General features: G+C 43.4%; 1 protein-coding gene and 1 long non-coding RNA gene across 2 annotated transcripts in view; one reads left to right on the forward strand and one right to left on the reverse strand.

Annotated features, from left to right (window-relative positions):
- Positions 1-203: 203 nt before the first annotated feature.
- Positions 204-8,448, reverse strand: POLR2M (RNA polymerase II subunit M). The gene is made up of 4 exons (XM_027553902.1): positions 8,196-8,448; positions 5,775-6,419; positions 2,625-2,829; positions 204-1,598 (listed from the first exon to the last, which is right to left on the reverse strand). The coding sequence occupies exons 1-4, from the start codon at positions 8,306-8,308 to the stop codon at positions 1,452-1,454; spliced, it is 1,110 nt and encodes a 369-aa protein (XP_027409703.1). The 5' UTR covers positions 8,309-8,448; the 3' UTR covers positions 204-1,451.
- A 93-nt stretch (positions 8,449-8,541) lies between these two features.
- Positions 8,542-23,225, forward strand: part of LOC113900285 — a 35,210-nt gene continuing 20,526 nt past the window's right edge. The window contains exons 1-3 of the long non-coding RNA XR_003513113.1: positions 8,542-8,967; positions 20,058-20,204; positions 22,144-22,309. This is a non-coding gene — a long non-coding RNA (uncharacterized LOC113900285). The remainder of the gene's footprint in view (positions 8,968-20,057; positions 20,205-22,143; positions 22,310-23,225) is intronic.

Genomic DNA, 23,225 nt, shown 5'->3' on the forward strand with positions numbered 1-23,225 from the left:
GGATATTCCTATATTTGCTTTATGAGGGGAGGAAAGCAAAAGGGCGATAAAGTTACTCCCAAAAGGACAGGACACAGAACTGAGCCCTTCCTACCACACCTATATCTGCCTAAATGTATTCTAATTCAAATTTCATATATGCAAAGCCTCCTTCAAAGTTAAGTTACATTTAATTAACCAGCAGTAAAACATCACCATTAGCATTTTCAGGTTGCTCTAATTAATATTTTATTCTTTCAACACTGCTTAAAGGCACCAACATGTTAGACAAAACTGTGGCAACATATGTGTTAATTTCTCTGGAGACAACCATATAATCCTTTGAAATCATACATGAAATTGAGGTTTCTGCAGCCTACATAAGTCTTTTGGAGGGGGCAGGGAAGCAATATATATTGATAACAAACCAATTGTAGCTTCAGAAACTTTTTTGATTCTCTTATCAAATTGAACCTATCATCTGCTAGAACAACGAAGTCAAGTCAGGCCAAGCCTAACAACAGATAGGGCTTCTCCAGTAGCTCAGCAGTAAAGAATCTGCTTGCAATGCAGGTGATGCAGGAGCCACAGGTTCAATTCCTGGGTCAGAAGGATCCCCTGGAGAAGGAAATGGCAACCCACTCCAGTAATCTTGCCTGGAAAATCCCACGGGCAGAGGACCCTGGTAGGCTACAGTCCACGGGGTCGCAAAAGCTGGACACAACTGAGCAACTAAACCACCACCAACAGCTATTCCCTTCACAAACATCAATCACCTTAAGACTTTTCCTGTTCCTCATGTTACTCCATGACCAGGCAAATCTGGTCATCTAGAAAGATCACCCACCCTCTAGAATTAACTAACAGTACCGCATATTCCTTATGAGAAGAAAGAAAACATATTTCCTAAGGGAAGACAGAAAGAAACAAATATTTAAGCATTTTCTTTGAGTGTCTTCCTTGGTATTTAATGTCCAATACTGTAACAGCCCCCATGCAAACATGCACAAAATTCTCTAGACTTCTCCCTTTGTTCTTCAAAAAAAGAGGGAATTATATCTTCATAACTCATTTTAGGTGATGCCTGGGAAACTAAATAATTCACTAAGACATGTAATAAACATTATTTGGTAGAGGTAAGTATAAAGAAAAAAGCAGTTTAATCACCTGCTTTCATTTGGCTTAGAGAAAAAAATGTGCTTACTATATACTAAAATATCAGACCAACACAGGACATACTGCCAAAATTTAATATAGTGTCATTAAACACAATATTCAAATATTCAACTTTTCAAGCACATGAAAGTTATCATCTGAAAGTGGGCTCTTTTTATAGTTTCCTTAGTGTAACTTTACAAAATTCTTTCTCTCAACAATGTCTGACACTGATCTTGATACTTGTTAGGCACTCTGATGTAAGATAATGAGATCTCAACAGGCAGAGATTTAGGAGATAATCTGAACATCCATCTTCAGAATTCATCCTCGGAGGACTGATCATCATCTTCATCCCTTACTTCTCGGTATTTCCTTGAAGACTCCCCTTCTGGATTATAGCTCTGCATTTTAATATTTAGTCTTTCAGCTAGCTTCTGTGCTGCGAGCTTGGCTTGTATCTCCTTTAAGACAAAAAAGCAAAAAGTTAGACATTCATACCTTTTCCCTACAATTTTTCAGTGGGAAGTCACTGGAACAGAACTGGTTTCACTAGAATGGCATGCCCCTTTATTTCTGGGTTCTCTACTGCCGTCTGAGAGAATGAGGCACAGACATCACAGGGCTAAGCTGGAGAGAGCTACAGCCTGCTACAGCGGTGATGACAGACTTCCACTGATAAACAATGTGCACTGAAATATCCAACTCCTATAAGAGAAGCTGAGCAATCAGCTTGGCACTGCGACAGTTACACACAGGAAAATATTTTCAAGCATGTGGGCATGTGCATGTGTATAGACAACCCTGAAGAACAATTTGAGCCATCAAATGTTAAAAACCACCAATGCTGTCCTGGCCCTCCAACTGGAAGAGTCTTCTTTCCTAGATTAGATCATGGCTTCTAGGCTCGAGAGTGACATTTCAGTGCCACAGAGAAAAATCAAAGAATACTAAAAACTGATTATCCCTCTCCAAATTAACTCCCATGAAAATTACTATGCAATAAAAAGTCTAAGTAAATCTTAAACAGTGGCAATGTGCTTGCAAACGCCCAGTGACGGTGTCACTGACTGACTGGCAAGCCGCAATGCTCATTTCTCATCTGGCTCACTTTTCTCAGGCTGCCCCCAACCCACTCGAACTCATTTATGTCCCTCCTTCAGGCCACGGGTAGTGCAGGTAGATGGGACTGAAGTGGAGTTATTACTGCTCTGCCAGGAAACCAACCCCAAACTGAACGGTTTAATTCAACCTAAAAATACCTTCAGACAGGCATTTAGGGTCAAACAAGGTAAGAAACGATTCCTCGATGCTTAGTTACAGCCAGGCAATCACTTGAATGAGCTGAGGATGAAAACTGGCTTTTAAAAACGGGTGCCTTGAAAATCCATGCCAACCTAGCTTTTGTGAAAATCGAAGGCCTAGAGTAAATTCTGACTCACGTAAGCAGCGTACAACATGCAGGCAGGAAAAAGCCATGCTCTAAATACCTCATAACTCTGCTTCTGCTGTCTCTGAAGTGCCAGCGACTCCTCTATGGAGAGCAGCTGGGTTGGCAGGTGGTGCAGCGGCAGAAGCCGGGCCGCTGTGATATCATCAAGATGCTTCCTGTCCCTGCGCCGCCTCTCCTCTGAGGAGATGGGAGACCCTCTCCTCTGACAAGCACTCGATGAATCACGGGGCTGTGAAGGTAATCTGCAGGAAGCAACCCTTATGTTACACCACCTTTTCACAGACACACATTTGTAGCATTCAACAAAAGTGGCCTTTAACCTTGGCAGCTAACTGTTCTACAAGGTAACAGTAAGGCCTTTACCACTATTTACATGCATAGATAAAACGTTCTTTTTAAATATATTTACCTCAAAAACAAATATTTAAATTGGCACCTTTTTTGGCGAGTAATTTGACAATGCATTTCTCTAACAGATAGCTAGACTCATTGCCTTTCCCCTCTCTCTTCAAATACTAGAGTGGGTGGTCATTTCCTCCTCCAGGGGCTCTTCCCCACCCAGGGATCGAACCCTCATCGCCCACGTCTCCCGCATTGGCAGGTGGACTCTTTACCACTGAGCCACCTAGGAAGCCCCCCAAAAAGCTTATCCTCGAGCTAGAAGCCTATTCTCATTCAAAAATACCTGTGAAGGGGCTTACTGTCTAGCAGAGGGAATTAAACTTGTGAACAGTTTCAGCGTGATGTAATATCATGGGTACTATGGCACAGGCCCACTGGAACACAGACAAGGGAATGGCCTGTTGTAATGGGAGACAGGATGGCTGGCAGAAACACTTCAAAGAGTGCAATCTGAGGAGTCTTGGAATAATATGGATTCAACATGTAAATGATAGGATCTCTGATGGCATTTCACCAGAGAGTAAGGACTGACAGGGCTGCAGCTCACAGGAAGCATGGGAGCTGGAGAGTACAGAAAAGGCTGGGGCAGCAGGCTGGGTGCAGGCACGTGGAAGGCTCTAGTCTGCTAACAGGTTCAGGTTTGTCTTCTACAAACTCTGGCAGCAGTGGACAGGATGGACTGGTAGAGTTAAGACTAGGCCAGGACAGTGATAAGCATCTTCACTTTGACAGGAGAAAAGATGAACATAAGGATGATTAGAGACGAAGGTCCAGGAAATACACTGTCAGCTCCCATGGCTGGCAGAGATGGAAAGGAGGGGAAGAAAGAAGGTGCTGGCACTACTGGCTTAGGGAACATGGGACAAAGTAGTCTGGGAAGAAGTGAGTTCTACTCTGTACAGGACAAACCTTAGGGGCACAGATCACCCCCACGTGGCTGGGTTTCACAGGTAACTGACTCTGCACATCTGAAGTTCTGGGTAGACTAGGACTAGAAGATGAGACACAGCCTCCTGCATCAGAAGAGCCAGAAGAGCATGCAAGAGGTGGCCAAGGGACACCTGCATCCCCTGCCACTTCCAACTGTCTACCGCCTGGCTCCCCAAAGCCCAGCCTCTTCTGATGAGTGCACCTGTCTCTATGGCTCACAAACTTGGGAACCTTCATGGATATTCCCTTCCTCTACTCCCACTTCCAGCTAAAGGACCACAGTACAGAATCAGGGTCAATGTATTCTCTGCTGTACGTATTGACTAAATGATGCTTTTGGTTTTCTGCCTCCCTCGAAGTGAGGAAAGATACCTCACCACACACAAGATGAGTAATTACTTAATCAAAGATTACTTTTTATTCCTAACTAAAAATTAATTCTGGTTTTCTGCTGCTGCTAAGCCACTTCAGTCGTGTCCGACTCTTTGTGATCCCAGAGATGGCAGCCCACCAGGCTCCCCCGTCCCTGGGACTCTCCAGGCAAGAACACTGGAGTGGGTTGCCATGTCCTTCTCCAATGCATGAAAGTGAAAAGTGGAAGTGAAGTCGCTCAGTTGTGTCCGACCCTCAGCGACCCCATGGACTGCAGCCTTCCAGGCTCCTCCTTCCATGGGATTTTCCAGGCAAGAGTACTGGAGTGGGGTGCCATTGCCTTCTCTGCTGGTTTTCTACTTAAAACTATTTGTTCTGGTTTTCTATGCAGAACAAATAGTTTTGAGGCTTAAAAAAATGAATAGTGAGATACAATTGAACTTTAAAGTCTCTATAATAATAATTAAAAAAAATTGGTTTAGGTACTTGTAACTACAAGCTTTCAGTTTTTCAAAGAAAAGCAGTAGTGGTTAAACTTTGTATCTGTTGTTGGTGTCAGAGGCTTTGCAACCACATGGACCCTAGCCTGCCAGGCTCCTGTGTTCATCAGATTTCCCAGGCAAGAATACTGGAATGGGTTGCCATTTCCTTCTTTAGGGGATCTTCCTGACCCAGGGACCAAACCTGCGTCTCCTGCATTGGCAGGTGGATTCTTTACCACTGAGTCACCAGGGAAGCTCCCTGTATCTCATATTAATGTCTTATAAAACTACTCCCTGATTTGAATGTTATAACTGCACATAAATAAATAAAACTCTTTTTGAAGAGATTTTTTTCTGAAGATCTCAGAAACAACTATGACAAGGAACTTAGGAGTACAGTTCACTTGCCCCTCCTGCCCAAACTTGTTTTGCTTTGTTAACCCTTTCTCAGCTCCCTTCCTCCTGATATGATTATATACTTTAACGTTCTTCCAAGTGTGTAAGCCTCGAGTCCTCATCTAGACCCTAAACTCTATGAGGAACAGAATCTTTACTCTCATGTCGTCACAGCACCTGCTGTTACATACAGCGAGCACACAAATATTTTTTACTGAGAAAGGCCGTCGGTTCCTACAATTGTTTTCCTCTTAGCTTATAGTCTGGTTAGAGGAGGAGCTATGTACAAGAATATGGTTCTGGAAACAATTATAATAAATTCTCTAATTCTATGTTTTATATAAAATTTTGCCTAAGTATCCTGAAGTTTAATGCTCCATCTGCTACTGAAAACCTTTTCAATTACTTGGCGAAAAAAAAAGAAAGCATTTTCCAGCAGGAATCCTCCACTCCAGCCATGTTTGTTTTATTGCTTCTACAATACGCTCATTCCCAAGTACAAGCAGTTCTCACACCAAGTTCACTGAACTTAACGCAGTCTCCCAGTTTTTGGAGTTTAACAAATATAATGCTCCTGTGACAAGCCTGTTTCCGATGGTACTTACACATTGGTTTTAAATTTATGTGGCGGGGGCATGGGATTTTTGGCTCGCATTTCCAGCACTTCCATGTAATGAGGCTTCTTCTGCGGCCCACTCCAGAGGCTGGCCAAGTTCTCAGGATTCCGGTTTCCTTCTGAGTGGTGTTCAGTCGGATCCGCAATTGTGATCCTTTGTAATCTATCAATGAACAGGTTGTCTGAGCTGCCAGGATGATCCTCCACTTGACCTAAGGCACAATGCTGAGGGAGACCCTCACTAGCTTGAGATGAGGAAGGCGCTGGGGCTCCGCTGCTAGAAGTTGGGTGCTCGCTCACTGTGTGTTCAGCCTCAGCTGCCTCAGCATCACCTCCTCGAGTTGGATGTGCCAGTCCCTGTTGTCGTGAGGTTGTCTGAGATGATGTGTTAGCTACAGAGGAACAGCCAGGAACGGGTGATGAAGTGTCAAGTATCTGGTCAGAATTCTGGGCCTTATCTCTGTCCCCATCAACAACTGCAATCGCTTTTTGCCTCTCCTTACAGTCTAAGCTAACAGGATAAAAGAGTTCACTTCTTTCTCTAACTTCTTCACGTTCTGCGATGGCAGCTTTCAGTTTGGTGACAGCGTCTGAGATCTTTTTACCTTTGTCGGGCAATTTGCAAATGAATTTTCTACAAAAGGAAAAGAATAGGTGTACGTTACATACAGCCATGTTTTTAAACTTGAGATATACAAAGTAGTATTCTCAAAGGGAGAAAAATCGACCTTTAAGTCAAAAAACTGATTTCCAGCTGCCCCAAAACAGGGATGAAATAAGAGAATCATTACCCAAATACCGCTCAAAACAAGGGACTACAGGATGATTAGGGACTGTGTCTCGTTTGTCTCATCTATTAACAATTAGAATTTCTGCAAAAGTATTTTAAGCATGATATTAATATAAGACATGCCCCAAATCAGTTTTTAAAAGTGTGATTTCCAAGACCTTCCTGGTGAGGGGAGGTGGATGGATCTGCAAGGTCAAAACTATTTATAATAACTAAGGTACTATTTGTCATTTTCACTCTCATTTTCTTACCATGAGTGCAGGGGAGTTTTCCAGAGGCCACATGATATGGATGATAGCATTGTTCTGTTGGCTAATAGAATGCGTGTGTTTTTGTATTCTTGTGTTTTAAAGATTCTCACTTGTAACTCCTAAGACAATAACTACCAGTCGATATAAAACACATACGACAAGAGCTCTTCAAGGTGTTCAGTAAGTCTTCAGAGTTAAAGCGGTCCTGAGACTAAAAAGTTAACTCACTCATTCTCACAGTCAAAATAGTTCTCTACCAGGAAGTCCCCACGTGATCATTTGCCACTTTGGCTAAGTGGCAAAGGTTCCTTTTCTGATTTCTTTTTCTTTAGCCAAACAATAAATGTGCACGGAAGGTTACAGCTCACACCCTCTATTCTTTATGACACTACATTGATTCTCCCAATTCTATTAACATTCCTCCCAGTTCTATTAACATTCCTCCCAGTTGAGATGTCTGTATTTTCCCAACGTTCTCTTCTTTCTCCAGCCTCATGACCACTTCTCCAACTTTTAATCAAATATAATTAACTTTTCCATTAACTCAGCTCCAGTAAGTAAAATCAATCTCAGACTATTACCCTCCTCCAGCTTTCCTACTTTTATTAATGGTGCTCCATACAGGTTGGAAACTTCAGCCATCTCTGTCAACCACATATTCAAATGATCCTAAGCCTGATTTAGTCTCCCCAGGCCCACAGCTACCCTTCTAGTTCACTTTCTTAGAATCCCCTTATTGGGGAACTTCTCTGAAAATACCTCCTAGTCTCTTCTACCTCTTATTCCTTCAAACTATCCTGCACCAACCTGCTAAAATAAGCTTCCTAAAAAATCATTATTGTTACACCGATCCTCTGCTAAAATCCATGAAGTCTAACAGTTAAGTGTTAATCAAACTTACTTTGCCTAATAAGTCACTCTTTTACCCTCAGATCAGATCAGATCAGTCGCTCAGTCGTGTCCGACTCTTTTACCTTACTCTTCCCATTTCCTACAGTTCCTGTAAAAAAAATGGGATCTAGAGATGAAACTGACTAGGTGTTTGGGGCACTATTTGGGGTAATGGGAGCGAAAGGATTTGGGATACAGACCCTCCCCTTGGAGGGCCGACACAGGCACTGAGTAAATAAAATCAACGAGGAGCTGATGAGGAGCCGAAACGCTGGAGAGCTAGAAACACAGGCGCCCGGCGCCCGGGCCGTACGCGGTAGCTCTGTGACTGTAGGCCGGCCACTAGCCCGCGGGCCTGACACGGACCTAAGACAAGGTGACCTTCCAGGAAAGAGATCGGGATGGGGGCGGGGAGGGGCGCGTCCCAGGGTGCCGAACCCGAGGAACCCTGCGGTGACCTCGCGGGACCCAAGCTTACACGTTGCGCAAAAGTCTCTCCTGGCGCTTCAACATTTCCCGTAGCTCCGCCAAACTCCGCTGCCCCAAGTCCTCGGGAGTTTGGGGCTCGAAGCCGCGGGGCAGCGAAGACATTCTGCAGGGGCTGAGGCTGGCGAGGCGGTGGGCACTCGGCGTCCTCGGCAGCCCCCGTAGCTGGCGCCAGATCCGCGGCCGGCGGGGACTCCGGCGAACGAGCGGGAGTCGCCATTTTCCCGGAAGAACAGGTCTTCTTCTAGCCGAATCGAGCTTTATTGAAACGCCGGAAACAAACAGGGACAGAGTTGAGGGAGTGGCGGCCGCGGCGGGAATAGCAGGGTGACGTCACGCGCCGGCGGGGCGCGCTTTCTAGTTGCACGTTCTTCACCTGTGCCTTGGGTCTCGGCTTGAGTATTCAGAAAAAGTGAGTTCCTGGGGCCCTGCCCTTAAAGGAGTCTACTCAGTGCGGGAGGAGAGCAGACATTAATCAAGTAACAAATGGAAGAATTGTAAGACGGCTATGGGCACCAAGGAAGGAATAACCAAGAAGTGAAAGACACGTGGAAACATGAGTGATGAGTTGGTTAACCATTAGTGAAGTTGGGGTATGTACCCGGCATGTGAAGCCCTGGCCTATGGCGTGGCCTTCCTAGTTCTGGGTTAGTGAAGACCTCAAACATTAATGTTGGAAGGATCATTCAGAACCATCAGCGTTTCTTAAGGCGGCTCTGTGGCATTTGAAGCAAGACTTTTCCTCGTTTTCAGGACTGCCTCAGGTATTGCAAGTTTGGTGTCTATTTGATGTCTGGGTTTCTGCCCTCTAGTTTGTTTGGCATTCCTGAATCCTCCTAACGATACAAAACGCACCCCCACCACCCCGCCCCAACACACACACTCCTGAGTGAGTCCTCGTAACAATACAAAATGCATCTCCCCAACACACACACACACACACACGATTTCAGAGGCCCACAAGAGGTGATGAGAGTGGGAGGTGCTGCACAAGCAAACGGAGAACCTCTTTTTCACAATTAACCGTTTTGCCCTTAGAAAAACAAAGGCACAAAAGCTGAAGTTTTCCCAGGGTACAAAACTAGGGAGAACATAGGTTTTAGACACAAATGTCCGGGTTGTCTTTCTGCCACCCCAATTCAAAAATCTTCCAAAGAGCAAGAAAGTTTTTTAGGCTGTTGAGGAAAGCAGTGTAACTGCTAACTCTCCGATGTAACACCTAACTCTTCTCTATAGTTCAGGTAAGAGAGCTGGATCCCAAAGAAAAAAGTAGGAAGTGTGCTATAGTCAGACATCAGTTGTGAGGTTTGAAAGACCCTATAACCTCCAACCCCAGTCTCTCCCTTCTGTGATACGGAAAATTTACATTTGCTAGTGCTTTGTAAGGTGCTGTAACAAACAAACAATTCCCTCCCAGAGGGAAGCTCTAGATGAAATATGAGGCTACTTCAGGAAGTACAGCTGAAATTGTTTCTGTATCCTTGCTATCTAGTCCATTCTAATCAGTTTAACGTATCAAAAGTCTCAACATAAACTCTGCTTTGAAACAAGGATTTCAGTAACCTGCTCCATATCTTTCTAAATGAGAAATACTTAAGTAAGGCCCTTGTCAGGTATCTGTCCTATGGCAAGCTCCCCCAAGGCCTTCCTCACTCTAGCCTTCTCCCTCTGTTCCTGGACGGGACCTGAAGGCCTTTATTCCCTCCCCACCTCCTCACCCCCATCCCCCTACCCAGGTGATAGTAAACCCTTTCTTCAGACCTGGGCCACAGGCACCCTCCAAGCAAGGATGCTTTCTCTCAAGTCTCAGAATTTTGCCCCCAGCTGTTTTCCTTCTGTGGAAGGCTGTCCCTTTTCCCCTAGTCCATTAGAAATCTTAGTTCAAGTCTCACCTCCTCCCTGAGCCTTCCTAGATTATTCCAACCCAAATTGCTCTCTGAGCATAACTATAGTGCTTAGAACATACCGTGCTTCTCAAGGTGTGTTGTGCATGGTGATTTCTAACAAACTGTGAAGTCAGGGAATTCTATTAAGGAGCTATATTTGTGCTTTTCTGTCTCCCTTAAAGCAGGTCAGTTCAGTCGATCAGTCGTGTCTGACTCTTTGCAACCCCATGAATCGCAGCATGTCAGGCCTCCCTGTCCATCACCAACTCCCGGAGTTCACTCAGACTTAACGTCCATCAAGTCGGTGATGCCATCCAGCCATCTCATCCTCTGTCGTCCCCTTTTCCTCCTGCCCCCAATCCCTCCCAGCAGGTAGCAGATACTAATTGATAAATCTCCCTCTCATAATTTTTTCCCTGTCTTTCCCTCATATTCACCTTCTTAATGAAATACCCTTTATATATTGCAGATCTTAAGCTTTTAATATAAACGTTGACCATAATTTTTGTGAAAATATTCTCAGTGGTATGGGATAGAATCTTTTACACAACATAGTTTAGGATTTCAAGTTACTATAATACAAATCTGAATTCCTCACAACGGGTGCACCAACTATCTAGTTCTTTAATCAGTAACCAAGAGGCTTAGCAAGTGAAGAGATTTTTTTTTTTTCAATTTTTATTTATTTATTTTTGGCTGTACTGGGTCTTTGCTGCTCAGGCTTTTCTGTAGTTGCTGCGAGCAGGGGCTGCTCTCTAGTTGCAGTGTGTGGGCTTCTCATTGCAGTGGCTTCTCTTGTTGCCATACATGGGCTCCAGGGCTCGCAGCATTCAGTGGTTGTGACACGTGGGCTCAGTAGCTGTGGTTCTAGAGCCCAGGCTCAAAAGTTGTGGTGCATGGGCTTAGTTGCTCCACAGCATATGGGAGCTTCCCAGATCAGGAATCAAACCCGTGTTTCCTGCATGGGCAGGTAGATTCTTCACCATGAGTCATCAGAGAAGCCCCACAAGTGAATAAATTTGTCTAACATTATTCTACATGTTTCAGTGAAGTTATTTTTTGGCTGAGATTAACATTCAAATCATTGGACTTTGAGTAAATCCAATCACCCCCTAAAATGTGCGTGGGCCTCATCAATCAGCTGAAGCCCTTTAGAGAACAAAGATTGACCACCCCTCCCACCCACCCCACCCCCACAGGAATTTTGCCAGCACACAGCCTCCAGACTTTAACTGTAAGTTCCTGGTTCTCTAACTTGATGGTCTACCCTGCAGTGATAATTACCTGAGCCAGTTCCCTAAAATGAATCTCTCTCTGATAATGGCTGATACACAAACACAAACACCCTACTGGATCTTTTTCTCTGATGACCCCTAACTAATGTTCAGTTGCTAAATCATGTCTGACTCTTTGCAATCCCGTGGACTGCAGCACGCCAGGCTTCCCTGTCTTTCACTGTTTCCCAGAGTTTGCTCAAATTCGTCTCTATTGAGTTGGTAATCTATTTCATCCTCTGCCACCCTCTTCTTTTGCCTTCAGTCTTGACCCCTGACTAATACAAAGCCTAGTAGCATCAGTCTGTTAGGAAAATGTAGTAACCTGACCAGGGATCAAACTCAGGGCCCCTGCATTAGGAGAACAGAGTCTTAGCCACTTAACCACCAGGGAAGTCCCTTGATGGGTCGGTCAGTCTTGCTAGCTGCCTCACCTGTGCCTCAGCATAGAACTTAACAATTAACTGACAGCAGCCTTGCCAGTTAGGGAAGAGAAAGTAAGGGAAGGAACAGGCAATTGGAATTGGGTATGAGAAAAACAGAGTGAAAAGAGGAAAGAGGAAGAAACTGGTAGAGAGGGAGACAAAAAACTGGAAGGGGCAACAAGGGGAATCAGTTTCTCTCCACAGATATCAGAAATAGGTTTCATAGGAAGCTTTATGCTGAGGAATTCACCCACAAATTCATCTCCCTTCCAACTCTAAAATTTTTGTACTTCTACAGAATGTCACATTTCCCCCCTTTGCATTTCACTGTGATGCCACCGCAACAAAAGGTTTTCCTCAGCTACCCAAGAGTTTAGGCTGTAAAGTGCATGCACTCCACACTACAGGTAAAGTCTTCCATGAGTTATCCAAACTGTTTGAAACAAGGAACCAAATTTTCAGCTCATATCTGTCTCTTTATCAGCAAATAGTAATTTAAAGCCATTTTCCAGGACTGTGGTTCCCCAGTGACAGACTGTGGAACTATTAAAATTAATCCTGACAGAAGATCCTTGCTGCTTTCTCCAAGCACATTCAGGCCGTTGGTTTATGAACAGGATGAACGGACGGCCCATCCCAGAGGGCTTGAGGGAGGAAGCACGTTAAAATGGCTGCCTCCATCTTTGTTTGCTCAGCTGCTTGGAAAAACTAAGACTGAGGGAAATGGGATTAATCAAGGGGGCAGTTGCCCATGGAAAAAAAATAGGAAGACTCTGGTGAGAAAATCCCAGTCAAATAAGGTTCAAGTCAAAGGAAAAGAACACTTTTCTCTTCAGACTTTCACACGGTTGAGTGTTGTTTGGTGACAAATTTCTCATTTCAGGCCACCACAGTGTTTTTTGATATTTCTGTTAGCATGGAAAGAGATAATTCAGGAAAAAAAAATTATTGGTGCGCTAAAGTTCCAGGTGATTTTACTCTGTAATTAGCAACACTAATCAAGATTATTGGTTAGATATGTGACTGATGGTGATTAACACCTGTGAATTTTATTTTTATGTCTATTCAGATCCTTTGCCCATTTAAAAAAACACTTGTTTATTTATTTATTTGTTTGTCTTTTTGGCTGCACTGGGTCTTCATTGCTACAAGCAGGTTTTCTCTAGTTGCATTGTACGGGTGACTCCTAGTCTCATTGGTGACTTCTCTTGTTGCCCAGCACAGGCTCTAGGCACTCAGGCTTCCATAGTTGCGGTACATGGGCTTAGCTACCCCATAGCATGTGGAATCTTCCCAGACCAGGAATTGAACCAGTGTCTCTGCATTGGCAGGTGGATTCTTAAGCACTAGATCACCAGGTAGGACCAGGGAAGTCCTTCTATGATTTTTCGTATGAATAAACTCATAAACCAGAAAAAAAAAAAACACCTTCTTGAAAGAAAGCATGTCCTCACTGCTATATTTAAAATAGATAACCAACAAGGACCTACTGGAACACACAGTTCCATACTGAAGCACAAGGAACTCTGCTCAATGTATGTGACAGCCTGGAAAGAAGGGGAGTTTGGGGAAGAATGGATACATGTGTATGCATGGCTGAGTCCCTTTGCTCTCCACCTGAAACTGTCACATTGTTTATTAGCTATACCCCAATACAAAATAAAAGGTTTAAAACTGCAAAAAAATTATGTTGAGATAATCATATGATTTTACTCCTATATTCTTTCAATATGGTAAATTTTTATTAATTTTTAAATATTAAACCACCCTTGAATTCATCTGGAAAAAAAAAAGCAAGCATGTGCTGATATGTGTTATAGAATATACAGACATTGTAGCTGACGCCCCTCCTCTCCCATTAGGAGAAAGACTTTTGTTTTTACTTACATTTTATTGAAGGATAGTTGATCTACAGTGTTAATTTCTGCTGTACAGCATAGTGATTCAGTTATGCATATATATACTTTTCTATATTCTTTTTAATTATGGTTTATCACAGGATCTTTAATATAGTTCCCTGTGCTGTACTGTAGAACCTTATTGTTTATCCATCCTATATAAACTAGTTTGCATCTGCTAATCCCACTCCATCTACCCACTCCCCCCGACCCCATCCCACCTCTGGCAACCAGAAGTCTGTTCTCTTTGTTCAAGTCTGACTTACTTCACTTCCCTTTGATGGATTGGCTAAAATTCCACTGATAAGAGAATCACTAGGTTAACAAGGATCTTCCTTTGGGACAGTAGATATTTCTAGAAGGGTTGTGGCCTATCAGTCATTTACACTTGAGTGTGAATTTGTTCCAAATGGCTTTCTCACAAAAGGCTAGCTGAGGTGATGATCTACACTAAAAAGTGGGCTTTGTTAGAAGAGAAAGGGAGAAAATAGAATTTTGAGGCATTGGAGAGGAAGAGTAGACCAGCTAGAGTTTTACAACAGAGTTGAGGTGGCAGAAAGACCGCAGAAGACCACCTTTTCACAATTTGGAGAATATGTAGGGTAGGCAAAAAGTGAGGATATTAAAACCAAAGTTTGGTTAGAATCGGTTCAGATTCTGTGCTGAAGGGCAGATCCTTCTATACTTACATGGGTCTTGTCACCCAAGATTCTTGGTAAAACATCCAGTGTGTTGTTTAAGGAAGGTAATTTGCAAAGTCACTAAAGGGTGAGATTTAATAATTTTCTTACAAGTGTCGTAGGAGAGGGACTTGAGAGTTGTGCCTTTAGTGGAGGGAAAGAAGAACCAGGTCTCTACTTCAGTGCCAGCACACCGTTTATGTCTCACTCTTTGGAATCCAATATACATTGGAGGCTGTGAAACAAAGAAATCAATGATCAGCAGCAAAATGGATTTAGAGAAAACTATCCACCCCTCTCCTCTCATGAGACCCTGGCCAGAATCAAGTGTCTGGTCACCTTTAATTTTCTGTCTTGCATAAAGAAGATTACCACTCTGAAAAGTTTCAGCAAGGGGGAATAGGAGAAAAGGAGGAAGGGAGGCCCATATAGCATAGAATCGGGAGAATGACCAAGGGGAAAAAGTCCTCCTTGATTTTCTCCAAAATTTGGAGGAGAGAACAGTCAAGTATAGCATATGGACAGTAAAGGTGATCCAGATCAGAGAAGTTAAGTGAAGGTATAGTGGTGAAATTTGTTGATCCACAACTATGATTTTGGGAAGAGAGGGTCTGTGTACCACCAACTTTGTATCCAGTTAATTTTCCTAGGCCTCAGTCTTCTCCCATTTAAAATGAGGGTATTGAACCAGATGAACTCCAAGGTGCCTTTCAGTGCTTAAGTTATAGGATTCTAGGATGATGGATGTTATAATACATTCTTTGGCAACATCTGCATCTATTTAAGCTCATAAATGTTGAAAAGAAATATTTGGTATGCAGGAAACCAGGAAGCAGGTAGCTCCCTTTAAATAAATAGTCATCCAACATTGATGAAATTTAGGGTTTTATCAGCCTTTGCTGGACTCCCGTGGTTGCCCATATCTTATGGGACTGGATCATGTTTTCCATCACCTAGAATTCTTGGGCTTAATTTAATTTTTATATCTAATGGATGACAGCTCTGAGTAATTTAAGATTGTGTATAAGGTTAAAAAGAAACCCTGAAGTTGTCAAAATAGCAGAAGACAGACAAACTTATAATGAATGACGTGGGAGGAACATCACTTCATGCTGACTAGAGAAAAAAAGTGGTTTAAAGGAATAAGTTTTTTCTTTATAATTCACAGAAAGAAAACATTAGAAAATGTAAATAAAAGGTTGCAAATTGTGGGGTTTTGGCTACATCACATCTACAGATGGAGCTTCCCAGGTAGTAAAGAACCTGCCTGCCTGCCTGCCAGTGTAGGAGACATAAGAGATGTGAGTTTGATTCCTAGTTTGGGAAGATCCCCTAGAGGAGGGCATGGCTGTTCACTCCAGTAGTCTTGCCTGGAGAATCCCATGGACAGAGGAGCCATAGGGTCCCAGAGTCAGATATGACTGAAGCAACTTAGCATACATGCAGTCTACAGATGAGTTTGTTTGGCAGCACAGAGTTTTTCAAAATTATGAATCTGAGTGACTTTAAGATGGACATGTACTAGTGATCCTGGAGAGCATCCTCCCTGCTCCTCCCCAGCACCAGCCACTTGCCCCCATTACCACAGACCCTTGCCACCTTGATGCACACTTCCTGGGCACCAGGACATTTGAGTTTGGTGTGTGAAAACAAGTATAAATGAAACTTCAGGCCTTTTCTTTTTTGAGAGGCTGCAATACAGTCAGCCCTCCATATATGTGGGTTACACATCCACAGATTCAACAAACCTCAGAGCAAAATGGTGGCTCCGTGGTAAAAAATCTGCCCTGCAGTGCAGGAGATGCAGGAGCCATGGGTTCAATCCCTGGATTGGAAAGATCCCCTGGAGAAGGAAATGGCAACCCACTCCAATATTCTTGCCTGGAAAATCTCATGGACAGAGGAGCCTGGCGGACTACAGTTCATGGGGTCGCAAAAAGTTGGACACAACTAAGCGACTACACCACCACCACCATGGAACCAAAATACTCAGAGAAAGGAAAAGGAAAAAAAATCCTGGAAAATTCCAAAAAAGCAAAACTTGAATTTGCCTGTGTACTGGCAACTATTTAAAAAGCATTTACATTAGGTATTATAAATAATCTTGATGATTTAAATTAAAGGATAAGTTTATGCAAATACTACACCATTTTATATAAGGGCTTGAGCATGTGTGGATTTTGGTATCTGTGGGAATGGAGAGCGTGGAAACAATTCCCCCACTTTTGATACTGAGGGACGAGTGTAATACCACGGAAACTCCCTAGATCACTAGTAGATCACTTCCTAGAGATCACTTGTTATAGGAAGGTGTTCTTCACTTCTAAATCTGTTTTCCTAAAGATCATCTGTGTTTTGAGAATCCCTACAGGAAATTCCTTGGCACTTCAGTGGATAGGGCTCTTCGCTCCCACTGCAGGGCGCACAGGTGCAGTCCCTGGTCAGGGAATTAAGATCGCTGATTTCGTAGTTAATGTCCCCACAGGTTGTAAACTTCATTGACATTGCAAGTTGTTGGGTGTTTGTTTTTTTTTCCTAGAATCAAATGTAAAAAGTGGACATTAATTCAAAAGAACTTAGTCTTTTCTAGGGGAAACCAGTTTGCTTGTTTTGTAGTCAGACTAATAAATGCTGTAGTCAAAGGATATAATTCTCTTATTTTGAACAATTGCTAAGAAGTTGTTTGCAAGCATCTCTAACAATATATAGGCTTTGTTTACAAAGCTTGATTTATCATTTTTATCTATAGCAAAATGCACTTTAAAGGATCAAAAAAAAAGATAAATCTTTATGATACTGTAGCATCTTTACAACTACATTTTCTATTTTAAATTCTGTTTTGGGATTTTGTGACAGAAAAGGTCAACTTGAGACAGCATTTATTTCCTTCCCCCAGCCCATCAAAAATTTTGTTAAAATAAATTTGTGGGTACCATATTTTATTTTAGGGTTGGACCACAGAATGACCAGTTAAGATTTTTCAGGCTGAATGTGCTTTGTTTAGGAGGTGGCAAGTTAAGAGGAAAGGGGAGAATTAAAATATTTGCAAGATGTCATTAATCTCCAGCAAGAGCCAAGAGTTGTTTTTTTTCCCCCTTCATTTCAGAACTAATCCAGCTTTCTGTTATTTGGCTCAGAAAAGTCTTAAATCTGTAACAAGAGAGTAACTTCCTGTTCTCAAGAGTATGGCTGCCAAAGAAAACATTTACAAGAAAAGTCCCAGGGCCAAAAAATTGCCTACTAATTATTTCTCAACCCCCCTCCCACCCCAATTCAGGAAGGTGAATGCTGTAAATGCTGTATGTTAAAACTCAAAAGTATGTGTTGAAAAATTAAGAGAAAACCCCCAAGAACTGTTTGCCATTTATTTATATTTTATTGCATTCAAATTACATCAGTTTTATGGCCCTTGGGCACAAATTAATGTTTCTTATAATATTTTGTTCAGAATTCCATGAAAGTTTTTACCTATTACCTTCCCAACTGAAGAAGACAGAAGCAGCACCAGCATGGAACTCACCTAGTCTTACCAGCTCCAAGCTGGCCTGATAATCAACAGTGGGTCTTGGTTTTCTCCTTGACGATCTGTCCGTTCAGTGTGTGCGTGCATGCTAAGACACTTCAGTTGTGTCTGACTCTTTGCAACCTTGTCGACTGTAGCCCACCAGGCTCCTCTGTCCATAGGATTCTCCAGGCAAGAAGACTGGAGTGGGTTGCCATACTCTGTTATACTTCAGGGGATCTTCCTGACCCAGGGATCAAACCCATGTTTCCTGTGGCTTGTGCACTGCAGCCAGATTCTTTACCACTGAGCTACCGGGGAAGCCCTATCTATTCAGTGCAATGTCAGTCAGAATCCCAACAGCCCATAGGTAGGAACTGACAGAGAGTAAAACTCATACGGAAATGCCAAGGACCTAGACTAATCAAAACAACTTTGAAAAAGAATAGAGTCGAAAAGCCCATACTACCTGACTTCAAGGCTTGAGATAAAGCTACAGTAATCAAGTCAGTGTGGGACTGGTGTTAAGACAGGCAACTAGATCATTATAACAGACTGTACAGAAATAGACCTGTGCACCAATATGACCAGTTGCTTTTCCACAATGGCACAAAGGCAATTCAGTGGGAAATGTATAGTCTTTTCAACAGATGGTGCTAAAACAATTCATTGGACATCCATATGCAAAAATTTCTTTGATTTATACTTCACACCATGTATCAGCAATCTAATCCTGCCTAACAAATTACCTCCAGATTTAGCAGCAGTCTCCCACTGGTCTCTTTCCAGAAACTCATCTCCCGTCTTACTTTGGGGCTTGTCCTCCTCTGACAAAGTCCAGTGAGTTATTCTCAAATTTGCATATAAGAGAAAGAAGTCTATGGTTTATTTAATCCTATTTATCCCAACATACTGTTTTTTTGCCCTGCTTTCCTTGTACACAGTCCTACTCACAAGGAAGCATTATTCATCAAGTCTGTAATATGTGTCCAATAAAAGGAAATCCTTGGGTCTGCAGATATTCATAGTGCAACACCTCCTTCACCGTAATGACTAGTACTAACAGCAGGGGTCAATGTTAGTGTCGATTGTAGGCATGTCTCTGGAAACTCCTCCTGTGCTGTTTCACATGATCAGCCCAGCCAGCCTCTTTGGGGTTCAATTCCATTTCCTTCCTGGGCAGAGCTGCTCATGGGAGCACCACACTCAAGAGCCACCCATGGGACTATTGCAGTTTAGTGACAATACCAACTCCAGCCTTCCCACCCCTGTTCTGAAGTCAGTCAGGTCTGGCGGTGTCAGACAAGTTTTATCTCTCTTTGACTTTCCATTTCTTTACCTACAAAACGGTGGTAGTGACATTTTCTACACAGAATTGCTGTGAAGACTGGAGTGGTTGCATGCTATGCCTAGGTCGGTAACTCTTAGTCTCCTTTACTTTCTCTGGCCAAGGCTCTTTCTGGATACTTTTCATTTATAGATTTCTCCATGCTTGTTGAGGTGTGGAATGTTGTCCCCTCCTTTATAGGAAACTGCCCTCAAGGAGCTTACCTGTATGGTGGTTGTTGTTCAGTCTCTGAGTTGAGTCCAACTCTTTGTGACCCCATGGACAGCAGCACGCCAGGCCCCTCTGTCCTGGACATGATGGTCTGTCATCAGACGTAAGAGTAGAAAAGATAGGACAGAAACAAATACCTCTGGGATTCAGAGAAAGCAAAGATCGGGAGGAGACTGACTGGGAACAATTTCGGAAAGGATGAAGGTCTTGAGGGTACACATCCGTGTCTCCCCAGCACCTGGCATGTGCTGGTTGAGCTGAACTGGCCCCTGAGTCTGGCTGTCCAGAAGAGCACTGTGGTCTAATGTGGCCTGAAGCAGGACAGAAAGGAATCCTGGAGCAGGCCAGTGGCATTTTCTGGGGAGAAAGAGGGTGCCTGGAGTACACAGATCCACTTGGACCAGCTGGGGATCAGTCTTGGTTGGTGCGCCCTCTATTGGGAAGACCATGTCACATCACCAAGCTCCAGACGCGTCCCCAAACATTCTCTCCCCAGGTAGCCCTAAAAAGAACTCCCTGGGGCACATGCCATCCAAACTCAAACCTCCTATCAGACATATGGTGAATCTTTTGTCACGATGGCCAGCTCTAGCTTCTGACTCACTAAGCAGCAGGCCTTCTCTGATTCCAGGATCCTGGAGGACGCCAGCTCCTAAGTAAGCCCAGTCCTGTTTCCTGTCGGCTGACCTGCACTCTCTGGACCACGGGGACGCCTGCACGCCTGCAGCTCACACCTGCACAGTCCGGAGCTCAGGTATCCACAGGCCATATCCTGAAGGTACTTTCTGCACTGTCTGTTTTTTGGGGGAGGGGTGCAGGCCTCCCTAAAGCTACCAACTTTACACATGCCTTCATTTCTCATTCCCAGTGTTGGCAAAGAGGTAGGGAAAGAATATTCTCATTTTGTTGGTGAGAGTTTCAGTGGACTCAAATCTCCAGAGGCCACATTGGACCACATGCACTGAAATACTGAAATGTACCTAACTCGTGACCCAGTGATCCCTCTTCTAGGAACTTATCAGAGGATTGCTTTAAAAAGAGTAAAGACAATTCCAAAATTCCAACAGCTGGGGATAGGGCAAGTAAACCATGCTGCTGCTGCTGCTAAGTGGCTTCAGTCGTGTCTGACTCTGTGTGACCCCATAGACGGCAGCCCACCAGGCTCCCCCGTCCCTGGGATTCTCCAGGCAAGAACACTGGAGTGGGTTGCCATTTCCTTCTCCAATGCATGAAAGTGAAAAGTGAAAGTGAAGTCGCTCAGTCGTGTCCGACTCCTAGCGACCCCATGGATTGCAGCCTATCAGGCTCCTCCGTCCATGGGATTTTCCAAGCAAGGGTACTGGAGTGGGGTGCCATTGCCTTCTTCGAAGTAAACCATAGTACACCAATAAAATAGAATCCAACTAGCTGTCAGAAACATCAGTGTAGCTCTATACACCTCTACCTATATAGAATGCTGTAGTGTGTAAGTGAAATATGATTATCAACCACAGGTAACGCTTTCCAAGTGCTTACTCTGCGCCCTGCACTATTCTAGGAACCCCACAGATATTAACTCATTTTATCTGCACACAGTGACAGTTGGGAAAGAACTGTCACTGATCCCATTTTACAGGGGCTCAAAGAGGTTCTGTGACTTGCTTAAGGCACACACTTGTGACTAAGCTGAGACAGTCTCAAGAGCCTGCGTTCCTGAGTGCCGTGATTCTGCTTCTGTATAGAGTCCTGTGTATTCTAAAACAATAAATGGTCTGTGTGTGTGTGTGTTCAAGAAAGTCTGGAAGGATTGGAATGAGAATATTAATTGAGGCATTATTATAGGAATACATTTTTGGAATAAATTCAGAGTAAATTTGCTATGTGATATTAGTTTTTCTCTCCAGTTCTACATGAAACCTGTGCTTATGAGGAGGTTGAAGAACAAACGCCACTCTGTTTCAGACGGTAGATTGAGTGTCACTGATTTTGACAAAAGGGTGAGAAGGATCAGCTCTGGGTTTTTTCTTTTTCAGTTTCAAGTCTGTATCACTGAGGAAGTCCCTTCAGTGGTCTTTCTGAATAGTTCAAATAATGTTTAGAATTCTCCACATGTTGCTGCTGCTGCTAAGTCGCTTCAGTCGTGTCTGACTCTGTGCGACCCCATAGACGGCAGCCCACCAGGCTCCCCCATCCCTGGGATTCTCCAGGCAAGAACACTGGAGTGTGTTGCCATTTCCTTCTCCAGTGCATGAAAGTGAAAAGTGAAAGTGAAGTCACTCAGTCGTGTCTGACTCAGCGACCCCACGGACTGCAGCCTACCAGGCTCCTCTGTCCATGGGATTTTCCAGGCAAGAGTACTGGAGTGGGTCGCCATTGCCTTCTCCAAAATTTCCACAGGTATATTTAAAAATTTATAAATACAAAAGGCCCTGGGGACAGACCACCTTGAATGATTCCTAGCATTCTTTGAATTTAGATTATTGATTTTTTTTCCTTTTTTGGTTGTTTTAAGAAGGAGGGTATGGAGTGTTTGCCGAACAGTCTTTATTTCTTTCTTGCTCTCACAAAAACTGACATTTTTTTATGCCACCACATTTCATTTAGAAGCTGTTTCCCCACCAGCTTCTCCAGGGGCCCAGGGGTTCCCAGAACCCTCTGCCACTCTGAGTCCTGCTTCACTACCTCCTGGTCCCCGGATCTGCTTTTTCCTGAAACTCTCTTCCTTGACACCGCGCTAGGAAAAGGCTTTTCTCGCTAAAGCACCTTGGAGAGGGAAGGTAGCCAGGACTCAACAGCAGTGCTTTAAGACACACCTCCAGATGGCAGGACCCTCCTGTGCACCAAGAGCCCCAGGACAGGCCTCTGCGTGACCTACCTCAGTTGGCACTCACGTTAGCCTATCAGGTAGGTGTGATTTTTTTTTTTTTAATTAAAGTGCAGTTGATTTACAGTGTTGTATTAATTACTGCTGTACAGCAAAGTGATCCAGTTACAGATATACATTCTTTTTTATATATTCTTTTCCATTGTGCTTTATCATAGGCTACTGAATATAGTTCTCTGTACTACACAGTAGGACCTTGTTATTTATCTGTTATGTATATATACCAGTTGGCATCTGCTAATCCCAAACTCCTACTCCATCCCTCCCCCAGCGCCCTCCCCCTTGACAACCACCAGTCTCTCCTCTGTGTCCGTGATTCTGTTTCTGTTTCATAGATAGGTTCATTTGTATCACATCTTAGATTCCGCAGATAAGTGATATCATAGGGTGTTTGTCTCTCTTTCTGACTTACTCTTAGTATGATCATCTCTCGTTCTATCCATGTTGCTGCAAATGGCATTATTTTGTTCTCTTTCATGGCTGGGTAATATTCCACTGTCTATATGTGCTGCATCTTCCTTATCCACTCACCTGTAAATAGACATCTGGGTTGTTTCCATGTCTTGGTTATTGTGCACAGTCCCACTGTGAACACAGGGCTGCATGTCTCTTGTTGAATTATAGTTTTGCCCAGATCTATGCCCGGAAGTGGAATTGCTGGATATATGGTCATTCTATTTTTTGTTTTCAGAGAACCTTCCATACTGTTTTCCACAGTGGCTACCCCAACTTACATCCTCACCAGCAGCCATAGGAGAGTTCCCTTTCTCCACACCCTGCCCAGCATTTTTTATTTGTTGACTCTTTAATGATGACCATTCTGACTAGTAGGTGCTGGTACCTCATTGTAGTTTTGATTTGCATTTCTCTAATAATTAGTGATGTAGATCATCTTTTCATGAACCTACTGGTCATCTGTATTTCTTCTTTGGAGAA

This window comes from Bos indicus x Bos taurus, chromosome 10 (genome assembly GCF_003369695.1).
Source record: "Bos indicus x Bos taurus breed Angus x Brahman F1 hybrid chromosome 10, Bos_hybrid_MaternalHap_v2.0, whole genome shotgun sequence".
In the NCBI taxonomy this organism is placed as follows: domain Eukaryota; kingdom Metazoa; phylum Chordata; class Mammalia; order Artiodactyla; family Bovidae; genus Bos; species Bos indicus x Bos taurus.

What these genes read in the sequence shown, in the direction of transcription:
- POLR2M (XM_027553902.1), bottom strand. Translation starts at nt 8,308, where the DNA reads ATGTCTTCGCTGCCCCGCGGCTTCGAGCCCCAAACTCCCGAGGACTTG. An exon ending in CATAAATTTAAAACCAATGT is followed by an intron (nt 2,830 to 5,774) that starts GTAAGTACCATC and finishes TGCTTCCTGCAG; the next exon opens with ATTACCTTCACAGCCCCGTG. An exon ending in AGCAGAAGCAGAGTTATGAG is followed by an intron (nt 1,599 to 2,624) that starts GTATTTAGAGCA and finishes TTTGTCTTAAAG; the next exon opens with GAGATACAAGCCAAGCTCGC.